General features: G+C 49.6%; 1 protein-coding gene across 1 annotated transcript in view; it reads left to right on the forward strand.

Annotated features, from left to right (window-relative positions):
- Col22a1 (collagen type XXII alpha 1 chain) overlaps positions 1 to 13,605 on the forward strand; it is a 240,251-nt gene that overhangs the window by 17,541 nt on the left and 209,105 nt on the right. The window contains exons 3-4 of the mRNA XM_026407769.2: positions 7,406 to 7,567; positions 11,497 to 12,063. Coding sequence (XP_026263554.2) covers positions 7,450 to 7,567; positions 11,497 to 12,063 — 685 coding nt within the window. The 5' untranslated portion in view covers positions 7,406 to 7,449. The remainder of the gene's footprint in view (positions 1 to 7,405; positions 7,568 to 11,496; positions 12,064 to 13,605) is intronic.

A 13,605-nucleotide genomic window follows, 5' to 3' on the forward strand; every position in this document is an offset into this window, starting at 1 on the left:
GAAATGTGCAGTCTACGTCCTAGAGACCCCCAGCACTGCCAAGCTCTGCAGTGGAGACACTGGATTCTGGGCAGGTTAAAAACTGACTACAGGTCCAGCTCTGGCTACATTAGGGATGTGGCCATGGGAGTGGCTGAGGTCTGGAGCAAAGGGCTGGCTGTGCCATTTTATTATCCAGTGCATATGACAGTCCCCATGAGATGGATTCTCTTATGACTTCCACTTTGTAGGGGAGGAAAGGGAGACACAGAAAGGATAAGTCACCTCCTGATATCAGAGTCATGGTCTAGGCAGGATTTGTCCCCCCAGGCCCTCTGATTCGAGAGCCCCTGCTCATCAGCACAAGTGAGCTCTAACCCGGGTCCATAGGACGATGGTCCCTGTAGCTCTCCTGCTGGTGCTGCGGGGGCCATGGGAGCACCGCGGGCTGTCTGTGCTGCCCCACGCAGCATGGTGGAGCAGACAGTCCCAGCCCAGGTGAGGGCTCTTGGGCTAATGGAGAACATGCCACCTTTTCCTTGACCAGGTCGGTGGCTCTGCCTTCCATGGACAGAGGAGCTCCTGGGATGCTGCCCTCTTTGCCAGCCTCTCTCCAAGGGAAGAGGGAGACCTTTCCCTCCCCTCTGGGCTGCCCAGGCTCACAACAGCGATACCCTGCTGGGCCCTGAACAAACACTTGTAGAAGGCAGGTGGAGAGAAGGGAGCCCCCTGTCCTGGGTATTCCCAGGGCCTCCATTCCCTTCGCCCCTCACACGGGTTCAGGTCTGTATCCACTTCCCATTGCTGCTGTGACAACCACCAAATTAACAACATGCTGAGAGCCACAGCATTTGTTACATTGAATTTCTGAGGGTCAGAAGTCCCTCATGGGTCTCACTGGGATAAAACCAAGATGTGGGTAAAGCTGCGATCCTCCAGGAGTTCCCAGGAGAGACCCCTTTCCTGTCTTTCCAGCTTTGAGGCTCTGCATTCCTGAGCCCCATGCCCAACGCCAGCGGTGGCCAGCCACATCTTTCTCTGGCTCTGAGTTAGCCTCCTCTTTTCATTAAGACAGACCCTATGATTGTATCGAGCTATCCAGAAAGTCCAGGTCAATCTCCATAGTTTACTAGCCGTGATTCCATCTATAACTATAATTCTTGCTTGCCATATAATATGACATAGACAGAAGGACTGCATGATGAACATCTTTGTTCTCATTATAGCTATATATTTATGTTATACGTGCATTACACATGCACACACATAACATTACATTTTCCCTTTTAAATACACAATTCATTGGCTTTAATTACACCCACGTTATGCAACTGTGACCCCTATCTATTCTTAGACCTTCTCTACCACCCCAGACAGAAAGTCTATCAACTATTAAGCAATAGCATGAGCTGTCTTTCCATTTATTTAGATCTTCTTTAATTTCTTTTAGCAATGTTTTGTAGTCTTCAGCCTACAAGTCCCATACTTCATTGGTTACATTTATTCCTAAGTATTTTATCTTTTTTGAGGCTATTATAAACAGGATTTTAAAATGAAAAACAAAAAATTTCCCTTTCAGCTTGTTCATTGCTAGCATAGAGAAGTGCAACCAGTTTTTTTTTTGGGGGGGTGCTGTCTTTGCACCTTGCAAATTTGATGAATTTATTCGTTCTAGCAGTTTTTTTTTGTGTGTAGATTCTTTAGGGCTTTATGCATACGAGAGCATGTCATCTTCAGATAGTTTTACCTCTTCTTTCCCAGGTTGGATGCCTTTAATTTCTTTTTCTTAGCTAATTGCTTTGGCAAAACACTATGAGTAGAGTGGTGAAAGCAGGTGTCCTTGTCTTGTTCCTGACCTTAGGAGAAAAGCTGTAGTTTTTTTCACTACTGAGTATTATGTTAGCTGTGGGCTTTTCAGATTCAGGCTTCATACTGCTGAGGAAGTTCCCTTATAGTCTTATTTATGGAGTGTTTTTTGTTGTGAAATGTCATTGGCTTTTGTCAAATGCCTTTTCAGATGGTGTCACCATGTGTTTCTTCTTCCCTTCATCATATTGCCATGGTGTGTTACATCAATTGGTTTTCATGCATTAAATTACCCTTTCAATCCTGGTATAGACAGATTCCTTTTGGTCATGGTGTCTGATATGTTTCATATGCTGCTCAAATTGGCCTGCTCAACTTTTTGCTAAGTATTTTTATATCTATGTTCATAAAGAATATTTATCTATAGTTTTTCTCTTTTTTGTATATTAAAGAAGATATATGATAAGATTTCCCTAAAAACCTGGGGAGTAAAACACATATAAATTTCAATTACTACCATCAAGGAAATTATCAAATTTCTCGAGCCCTGTAATTTAAAAAATACAGAACAATGATAAATGCTACTATTTTGTGCCCCATACCCACCATCTATCTTATTTTCTTAAAAGTGGTGTCTAAGAACTTGCTGCTGATATTTGGATTTGTTAGAAATCACAGAATTGGTATGGGTTCTGCCCAGAAGAGAGTGTTTGAGTCTCAGTCCTTCCTCTAGCCCCGTGGGGGACCTGGGGAAAGATCCGTGACTTCCCTAATCTCAATCTCTGTCTTCTCCAATGGGGATGATGGTGCCTGACCTGGGGAGTCATGTGAGATCAGGTAGCAATCAGACAGTGCCTGGCACATGCTGAATCATAAACAGTAGCTAATTATTTACTCTCATAGCTCTCCAATGATGTCTCTGTTCATCTAATGACTGTGTTCTAGCCACCATAAAATGATAAGATGATTTAATAGCATCAGATACTGCCCATGTGTCATTCATTCATAAATTTAATGCTTATTGAGGTGTCCACTACCTGCTGGAAACGGTCCCAGACTCTGGGCAACAGCATCAGCAAGACAGATAAGTCCTGCACTCACAAAGCTTTGAGGAATGAGAGGTTGGGCAGCTGGTTCCGACTTTCTAAGGTTCTGTGTCTGTCCTCACCCCGGGCCACTGGTCTTTGGCCCTGGAACTCTGGTTGCCCTCACGTGGTCCACTGGGGAGAGTGCCTTTCTTCTTGTTCTTGTGGCCGTTGCCTGGCACTCTTGAGTAGACTTCTAAGGCTCTTCCTCCTGCTTCACTTGTAGGGTGATCTCTAATGCCCTGATGGGATGGGTGTGCCTTGCCTTGAAGGTGGGAGGGATCAGATGATAGAATTCATGCACCTGCCTTGAGAGGAGCCTGTACCTCTTTCCTGCATGGGGAGGATCCCAAGTACCCTGCTGGGGCTTGCAGATGCTCTTCCCTCCGTCTGAAGTGATCTCTTACTTTTGTCAGCTTGAATCCTGCTCAGCCTTTCAAACTCCACTTGGAAGGACCTGGAAGCCTGACCTCCCCTGCAGTGGCCCGGTGCTGGTCTCTGTCCTGTGGTCCTGTCACAGCCTGCACTCCCTCTTCCACACTCCCTTCATCCTGCCTTGCCATGATGTGCACCTGCATGTCTAACCTGCCTCCCAGGCATGCAGGGTGGGCTCCGTGTCATTTGTCTCCCTGTGTTCCGCACCTGGCATGTGAGGGCCACTGGTGAATATTTATTAATGAGTAAATCAAAGGTGAAATCTATGGACTATTTTCCCTGTCCAGAGCCTTGGTTTTCACAATGACAAATACTTCTAGAAATAGACATCTGCAGGAAAATAAAAAATACAGAATGAGAAATACACTTAGATATCAGACTTCAGGAACCCAGACTGCACAGAAAAAGCAGAAACCTCAGCATTGCTCCTGCTTGGTTGGGAAAGATGAAGTGATGATGGCATCAGTGCTGCCAAGTGTGCAGTGGGAGGGGTCCACACACACACACACACACACACACACACACACACACACGTGCTGCAGCGCTCTGGAAATCGGAGCCTTTGGGGAAAGCATTTTGTTTTCGTCAGCTTTTTTTGCTGCTGTGACCAAAAGACGTGACACAAGCAATTAGAGGAGGAAAAGTGTATTTGGGGCTCACGGTTTCAGAGTCTCAGTCATAGACGGCTGACTCCTTTCCCCAGGGCTCAAGGTGAGATGGTATCATGGTGGAAGAGTGTGGCAGAGGGAGGCGGCTCAGGACGTGATCAGGAAGCAGACAGACACTAAGCTCAGCTCATCAAACATATACTCCAAAGGAAGCCCCCAGGGACCCCCCTCCTCCTGCCATACCTTACACACATTGTGTTCAGTCATCCCCAGTTAATCCCATCAGGATCAATTCACTGATTGGGTTAAGGCCCTCAAAAACCCATCATTTTCCCTCTGAATGTTCTTGCATTGTCTCACACATGGGTTTTGGGGGACACCTCATATCCAAACCATAACAGCAGTTCATGAGAAGGTCTTGCAAAACTCACAGAAAAAAAACTCTGTTTTTCTACAAATCTACCCTAAGAAAATATATATGAATAAGGCTTAGGTAAAAAGATATCTTCATTACCACATTAAACAAATAGAATGGCCTATTTAATGTCCAAAGGTAGAAATGATGATAAAAATAATGGTGGTAGAGACACAGGTGCAGTTCTAGGTAGCCAATAAAGAGGACGCTAATAATGAGGAGGTTGATGAGGAATTTTTAAGGGATTGAACATCGTTCACAACATAATGTTAAGAGAGAAAACATCACCAGCACAGAAGGGGGGCTGCAGAGTAGCCCTGGCTGAAGCAACAGGCATTGGCCCAGTGTTCACATTCCAGTGTCACCACTAATAGCTGAGACTGTCCCTCCAAGCTCTGGCTTTTCCTCTGTAAAGTGGAGGGAGATGGTGGAACCAACACAGAGCTAGGATCTAGGATCTGAGAATTTAAGTAAGGTGGGGTAGGGAGACAAACTCTTAGCTCAGTTACCAGAACAGGCCCTTAATACCCCGACTGTGGGTGCTTGGGTAATCTACACTTGGTGAAAAATGATCCGGTTGGGCGCCACCACATCCACACAGCATGGAGACGGAGCATGCTGGACAGTGGTGCCGATTCTGAGGTCAGGGTCCCTAGGGCAGCCCAGTTATTGGCCTCCCCTCCTTTCTGTCTCTCCTCCTTAGTATGCGCATTAGCTGAACGCCCATTTGGCACTGACTGGGTGTGGACCTGGTCACTGGCGCTACAGAAACCAATGGACATGAGGGAGATAGACCTGTGGTGTGTCATGAGGGGGACTGCGACGGGGGCCACAGCCAGACCTTGGAAGCCAGTCGTGTTTAAATCCCTAGTAGGGCTACGGCTCCATTCACTCAGCCACTCCTTCCCTGGGGAGGAGATGAAGATAGAGCAGAGCAGGGGCATGAAGAGCAGTTCCCTCCCTGCTGTGCATAGAGTGTAAGCCTCCAAGGATGCAGGGGCTGGGGAGAGGTGGAAACAGGACGGGCTGTGGAAAATAAAGGCCACAAATTGAATCTGGTGGTCATTAGTGTAAAACCCAGCACAAGGTAAATCAGGTTAGCAAAGTGCCTCTGGAAGGAGGTGTATTAAACCTGAATTATGCAGTGGCACTTGGTCAATGTGGAGAATGGGAGAGATTTGAGGGCCTGATGCTCTAGTGTGCTGGGGAGCAGGGTGTCTCCTTGGGCTTTGACTCCAGGGCTGAGGGACTCCTAGTGCAATAGGGGTGTCCAGACTGTTGGGATGCTCGGCCCAGGGTGTCTGATCCCGGATGCATTCATTACTGCCAGGAGTGTGGCCTGGGTGAGTTCCCTCACCTGCTGAGACTGGCTCCTTGTAACCTGTACAACAGTCTAAGCACAGCTACCCTCCAGGAGCTATAGGGTGGGTGGGAATCAGACAGGTAGACCAGCTGGAGGCCACTCTGGGGTTTCCCAGGATGGGCTACGACCTCTCAGAGCATGGTGGGGGTTAATGTTCACATCTGGTTACAAGAAATCGCATGTGGCTGGAGGGCAGATGCTACAGAGGTCTCATGCAGTCAGTGGTGCCCAGGTAGCTTATGATTTCACACACTCACTTAGCTTTCTCCCTCTGAGGTGTGTGTGTGTGTGTGTGTGTGTGTGTGTGTGTGTGTGTATGGCGGGGAGCAAGACCCCAGAGATTAACGGTTCACCCGTGTTTGTCATTAGGCTCACCCTGTGGATATTTTCTTCTGAGCTCATCCAGATTTGGGAGGTTCTCTTCCAATTCAATGGATCATTTTTTAAATGACCTTAGATGACATTGATAAAAAGCTGAAATGTTAACATAATTCAGAAAAAAAATGTAAGAAGAGAAACACCTCCACACACACCTGCTTGCACACACACACATATCCTCACATTTTCCACCTGTCCTGTGGTTTCTGTTTGCACAATAGTCCCAGCTCAGACCACTGGGGTAGCACACAGCTTCCATTGCAGTGGACATGCTGATTCAGCGGATGCAGTTTTGGAGTTCTCTGTGGTTCTTTGTAGTTACCCCCCTATGATCTTTGTAAACACAACTCACGTTGGTACTCTGCAATGTACCAATAAAAGTTTGCTTTTATTCCCTTGCAATCTTCTTTTCTCTTTATTAAAATCTAAAGAAAGTACTCATAATTTGAAGCAGAAAAACTCTTATGCTCTTTTGCCTTTGGATAACCTCCTCCCATTGCAAGTGTCAGGACTGAAACATTCTTGACTTTCCCCTTCATTCATAGATATTGGCTGTGTGTGTGTGTGTGCGTGTGTGTGTGTGCGCGTGCGCGCGCGCGCACGTATGTGCCCGCACCCTAATCCATGTCCAGTTAGGTCAGCTTGGCATCAGCCCCCAGGCATCCGGTGGTCAGCAGGGCAGACGCTAGGGCAAAGGGATGAAGGAACATAAGCCCACTGCTGTGCGAGAGGCTCTGAGGGCTCATTGGAGGCAGCCGAGGGTGGCAGTCATGGGAGGGGACTGGGAAGGCTCTGGAAGAGCAGCTGCTGAGCTGGGACCTCCAGGTGCCCTCAGGTGAGTGTGAGGACTTCACACAGAGGAAAAAGCCCTCCGCAGAGGCCAGGGGCCGTTTCAGAGCTGGCATCAGTGGGACACTGCTGGAAAGTCCCCAGTGACCAAGTGCAGTCTCATGGGCCCTCGGGAGGTGAGCGGTCATGGGTGCACAGTTGCAGCAGGCTGTGGATCTCCTCAGTCGGGCATGAGTGGGGCTTACAGGTGCGCTGTAGGCTGGGCCTGGCTGGGGTCCTGCTGCCCCAGGCCCCCCCTGCTCTGCAGTCCCCTGGCCTACCGCGCTGGGCAGGTCCTCCGCACACACGTGCTAATTGGGTGGGTGAGGGACAGGTGGACGGGTCAGGGGAGGGGCACTTGCTTTCTCTCTGGAAGGTCACCTTCTTGGCTGCCTGCAGAGCTAAGCCGAGGAGGGAAGATTGGCTGGGAGGCCGGAGGGTCCCCCCGTGGCCCTGGCCTTTCCACTCCAGCCAGGGGCTGCTCTAAGGCTGGTCTTTCTCCACACAGGAGATGCTCTGCTAGACCTCGTCAGGGCTCTTCCTGGCCTGGAGATGCTGGTCTCCAAGAGCAAGAGAGCCGCGGCAGGCCTCCTTGGGAACGCCACAGCCTGCCTCCTCTGGACGCTGCTGCTGTGGAGCGGGGACCGCGGCTGCCAGGCCCAGCGGGCAGGTAGGGCGCCGTCACAAGCCATGCCGAGTGTACAGCAGCAGGCAGCACGCACGGCCCTGCACCCTCAGTGTGGGGTGTGGGCCTGTGTGAGAGCCAGTAGCCCAGCAAGTGGGTGCGCCCAAGGTCCTCCAGTGGTGTGAGGAATAGCCAGCTATTGCGTCAGGCCCTGAGTGTGAGGGGGTATGAGTGGGTGTGAGCATGTGAAGGAATGTGAGAGAACATGAGCACGTGTTTGAGTAAGTGTGTGTATGTGACTGAGCATGTGTGAATGTGCATGTGAACATGTGTGTGTGCACATGTTCTGTGTGTGCATGCATGTGCTGTGAGTGTGCTGTGAGCATGTGTGAGTGTGACTGTGCAATTGTGCTGAGTGTGTGTGTGAGCATGTATGTGAGTGTGAATGTGACTGTGCATGAGACTGTGAATGTGTGTGCATGCATGTGCTGTGAGTATGCATGTGAGCATGTGTGTGAGTGTTCATGTGACTGTACATGTGACTGTGAGTGTATGTGCATGCATGTGCTGTGAGTGTGTATGTGAGCAGTGTGAGTGTGCATGTGACTGTGTGCTGTATGACTGTGTGAGTATGCATGTGAGCGTGTGCGTGTGAGCAAGTTGTGAGTGTGAGTGCACACGTGTGGGATAATTGTGAGTGGCTATGGGAGAAGGTATGATGGTGTGACCCTGCATGACTGTGTCTGTGGGTGTGAGGGAATGGGTGTGAGAGAGGGAGAGGGCAGTGCGTTGCTGTGACAGGTCCGGTCAGTGGCATGATGTGCCGTGAGCCTGGCCCTGTCAAGTGCATGCAGGGTTTGGGGCAGGGGCCGAGGGCGGGTTAGGGTTAGGGTAAGGCCCTGTCATGGTATTCTGCTCTGCGAAGGCTTTGGACACATCCCGGGTGTGGTGACTGGTGGACACACTGGGGTCCGTCAGAGAGTTTCCAGGACACAAGGAGAAATCCCTGTGGAGTTGACCAAGGCTCGGTAACATTTACTGGACATGGGACACCAGGGGCCCGGGAGGTTGAACTGTGACAGGGTGGTTTTGCTGGGCAGCCAGAGGGCCCTGCAGCGGGGGAAGGCCCTGGCAGTGCTGAGAGACGATGGAGGGTCAGGAGCACAGCCAGGCTGTGACCACAGCACCTTCACAGAGTGGGCATTCAGGGTCCTCTGCTCCTATGGTTGGGGCTGTGGGGACTCCCCGAGGTGGCAGATCCAGGCATGAAATGCCACTCCCAGTTTACAGATGAGGAGCTGAGGCAGCGAGGCCCCAAGCCACAGAAGTGAGGCTGGGAGAACATGGAAAGTGACAGTGACGTGCTAAAACTTTCTTCTGTGAGCCTCAAAAAATGAAGTTCACGTTATTTCTTTAACAATTTTACAGCATTTTCTTATGTATTTTACTTTGCCTAAGACTCTCGAAGCCTGACTCACTAGGAAGTCTAGACACTATGGACATCCAGTTTGTGTGTGAGGTCTCTGGGGCTCTGTGTCTGTCAAGTCCGCCTCAAATGTGCAGTTGATTCAAAGGCGGAAGACATAGCAGTTTTCTCTCCCAGGCCCTCACCTCTCAGAGTGGAAGATGCCCAGCGTGAGGGCAGAGGGCACCTGCCAGGGCCTTTGGCTTCACAGAGCCCAGGCTATAGCACTTGATTTTCATGTGCCCACAATCTGGGCTGTTCCTTTGCCTCCAGGAGAAAAATGTGCAGAGAGCTCAGAGGGGCCTCTCAGTGAGGCCTCCCCAGCAAATGAACCTTCAGCTTTAGAACAAATTTGCTCTAGGATTATAGCCTACAGGCCCTGCCTGGCCCTCAGCAGCAATTATCCTGAATAGGCAGGGACATTCCTATCCTAAGGACAAAAGGATGACCTTTGTGTCAAGGAAAGCAACTCCCCGGGAATTATCTCTGAGTCTACACATCTGGGCAAACACACTCCAAAAGCCCTAATCCTGTTAGGTACAATCCTGCCAAGACCCTCGAGGTGCAGACAATAACTTGGATTTTGAAAACAGGAAGGAAAGATAGGTATGAAATATTCAAGAGTGGCTTTGGTCAGGCCTAATTGTGCATGCGTGTGTGTGTGTGCATGGTGTATGTGTGTTTGTGTGTTTGTGTGTGTGTGTGTAATTACATATAGCTCCATTGTTTTTCTGACTTTTGGACTCAATTGCTTGCACATATAAGAGCGGAAGATATAGAATAATAAAGTTCATCCGTAGCTCTACTTGCCATTGGAGAGCACTGCTGCTCAGCTGTAGGTTCTCTGAGGCACATGTACACAACTACACACACACACACACATACATACACACAGAAATTGCTTTCCAGAAATCTCTTTATATTATACACAATACTTTGTAAACAACTTTCACACTCAATACTCTTTTGGGAAGCGTGTCCATACTGGTAGATGTGGGTTCCCTGGCAGCCATGACTGTGTGTGATACATGCCTTGGCATCCAACTGCATGGATCAAGTGCACAATGGCATCGAGTTGTTCCACACAGGCCATGGCTAGGATGTTTCCTTAAATTCTCTGATCATGCTCTGTAATATTCCTAGTATATCTTTTTTTAAAAAATTTAGTTGTAGTTGGACACAATACCTTTATTTTATTTATTTATTTTTATGTGGTGCTGAGGCTTGAACTCAGAACCTCACACATGCTAGGTGAGTGCTCTACCCTGAGCCACAACACCCTAGTATATCTTTTATTCTTCCATCTTTTTTTTTTCTGTTTTCTTGGGATCAATCACAAATTTGTAATTGATGGATAAAAAAATTCCATCCTTTATGAGAATGATGTGGCAAATTGTATGGCCACTTGTTGAGCAGATAGATGTCTTCTCCTCAGATTCACAGTGACCATCACTCTTTTTTGAATTTTGCCAATCTGGTATTTTAACTAAGTGTTTTTTTGTTTTGTTATGTTCCGTTTTCACTATCTGCATGTTCGGATTTGTGTTCTAGAGGCTTCTGCAGTGCTGCTGCTGGTGTGACCAACAGCACCTTCTGGAGTGGTCAGCACCCAGGCTTCTTGACGGTTCCCCTGTATGTGCACCACTCTGGGGTTTAGGACAACACTTTTCCCACATCATCTAGTTATAAGATGGATGAATAAACTTGCTGCACGGGGCAGATGTGAGGATGAGGAAACTTGGTTTGTTTAAACAAAAGCATCATTAGTTTAGGTAAAATCTATAAGCTATAAAGCATATAGCATAAAGCATTATAGAAATTCTTAAATTTGTATTGAAAATACACAAATGGGAGATATCCTATATGTAGTAATGATGAATGAAATACTATAAACTATTTAAATATCCAGCAAGAGTGTGCATCAATCAACTGTGTACATCCTTACAGGAAAGGCCAGGGAAATGGCCTTATCAACCAGGAACTGATTTCTAGCATAGTGCTAGGTGTGGGTAAAGAAGTTGAACATCAGGTCTAATTCCCAGTAACTAAGCGGAAATTGAAGGTAATCAAGGATGTATACCACGACTAACAATGTTGTCTCTGTGGATGGGAAAACCAGTGTTCAGTTTGTGATTGCCTTTTCTGAGTTTTCTGAAATAGGCTTGTGTTATTTGTAAGTAGGTTTAAAAAATAGCAATAATAAAATTTACTTTTAAACCAAAATTGAAGTGCAGAGATAGACGCCTAGTGGCGTTCCAAGGGTGTGAATCATTTTAAGGTGCTGTCACTATCCTCAGTGGAATTCACAGCAAGCTTGGGGAGGCCCCTCTTGTTGCTACCAAACAGGAGCCCTGTGCTCAGAATCCCGATTGTCACCTGCAGTAGTGGCAGAGCAGGCAGGTACTGGAGTCAGGAGCCTGTGGTCCCAGTGTCCACTCCTTTAGGGCCTTGGGGACATGCTTTTCCACAACCCATCTGCGCTATGTCACCCTTTCTCTTGCCCCTGCAGGCTGCAAAACTGTGCACTATGATCTGGTGTTCCTCCTGGACACCTCCTCCAGCGTGGGCAAGGAGGACTTTGAGAAGGTCCGTCAGTGGGTGGCCAACCTGGTGGACACCTTCGAGGTGGGCCCAGACGGCACCCGCGTAGGTGTGGTGCGCTACAGCGACACGCCCACCACTGCCTTTGAGCTGGGCCGCTTCAGCTCCCGGGAGGAGGTCAAGGCTGCAGCAAGGCGCATCACCTACCACGGAGGCAACACCAACACGGGCGACGCGCTGCGGTACATCACCAGCCGCAGCTTCTCCCCGCAGGCCGGCGGGCGGCCCGGAGACCGTGCCTTCAAGCAGGTGGCCATCCTGCTGACCGACGGCCGCAGCCAGGACCTGGTGTTGGACGCGGCCACCGCCGCCCACGCTGCAGGCATCCGCATCTTTGCGGTGGGCGTGGGTGCGGCGCTGAAGGAGGAGCTGGAGGAGATCGCCTCGGAGCCCAAGTCTGCCCATGTCTTCCATGTGTCCGACTTCAACGCCATCGACAAGATCCGTGGCAAGCTGAGGCGCCGCCTGTGTGAAAGTGAGTGGCCTGGCCTCCCTGTGTGGAGTTTGTCCCAGTCCAAGGGCAGCGTGCCCTGCGACCAGCATGGTCAGTGTGGGTGTCTCGAGGCAAACGAGCAGCGCAGCAGGCGGAAGTTAGGTGAACAGCAGGTGCGGGGACAGAGAAAGCCGCCCTGCCCAGGGGTCAGTGTGGTAATGGATCTGGTGGACCAGCCAGCCAGTTATTAGGGAGTCTGTCTTCCCACTTCTGGGGCAGAGATGGAAAGGGCTTTGGGATTAAAGTCTTCCTTCTAAATCCTCACCCCACTGTGAGATGCAGGAGGACTAAAGGCCTGAGCGTCCATCTTCATCTCTGAGCTGGGAACATGGTCTTCCAACCACCAAGGCAGCACTTGAAAAGTCCCCACTGAGGCATGTGGCAGGTGGCAAGGTCTCCTAAGGGGCTTCAGTGAACCATCAAACAAGAACATGGGCATGCACAGGGTATGTGAGCTAACGGGCCAGCAGTCCAGCTGCAACTCTTCAGAGATGGTCAGGGGCTGCCTCTCCCAGCCAAGTGCTCTTGACCTGCAGCCCTGTGAGATAACCCCAGTTCTTGTTTGTCTGGAATCCGTCTCATTGTGGCTGGGGGAGGACGGGCCATTGGGCAGGAGGCAGGAACAGAGCATGAATGGCTCTGGGGCTGACCTGGAAGCCTGACCTCCAGGATCTTACTTAGTGGGTCATTCTGAGGACAGCCCCCTCCCCAGGATAAGGAAGACGAAGTGGTTTTCTCAAGGTCCAGCTTATCTGTAGTTTCTACAGGTTAGACCTGGATGGTGCCTGTATCTTTCCCCACCAGGCCTGGCAGGGCTGTGCCTTGAGGCTGGGGAGGTGGGGGCTATAGACAGTCAGTGGACTAGTCTGAGTCTGTCTTATTTACAACTGCAGGGGACCCGCCAACCCCTCACAGGGAAGCCCAGTGGTCCAACCTCTACCAGGAGCAGGGATGGTCCTAGGGTTTGGGCAAGTGCTGGGAGGGACTGGCAGTGAGAGCAACTGGGCACAGGCCTGGCTCGTGCCCAGTCAGCACACAGCTGAACTACTCTAGGAACTGGATGGTTCTTGGTTTCTTACCACACGCGGAGCTTATCTCTCTGTTGCTTATTTAATCTCCACTTATTTTTTTCAACAGAAATGCATTGAGGATCAACTTTTTGTGCAACTTTGTGCTGATTTCTGGGGCTATAGAAAAACATGAGACCTAGCTCCTATCTTCAGTGTGTTCCTCATCTAGAAGCCAGGAAAGACAGGAGAAGAGCATGTGATACTGGGTGGTTGAGGGGTGTCTTCATAAAGGTTCAGGCAGTCCCATGGGCTGGGGTTTTGTGTGGTGATGGCGGTAGTGATGTTGAGGAGGGAGGGCGGGCTCCCTGGAGGAGGTGTGCTCAGGTTGTTGGTGAGCTGTGGAGGGAGGAGGAGGTGGTGGGGTGGCATGAGGAGATGCCACAGCACAGTGTCTGAGGTCATGGGGAAGTGGGGGCTTTGTCAGGTTATCAGAATTTCAATTGAGAAGACTTGT

Source organism: Urocitellus parryii, chromosome 7, assembly GCF_045843805.1.
Source record: "Urocitellus parryii isolate mUroPar1 chromosome 7, mUroPar1.hap1, whole genome shotgun sequence".
In the NCBI taxonomy this organism is placed as follows: Eukaryota; Metazoa; Chordata; class Mammalia; order Rodentia; family Sciuridae; genus Urocitellus; species Urocitellus parryii.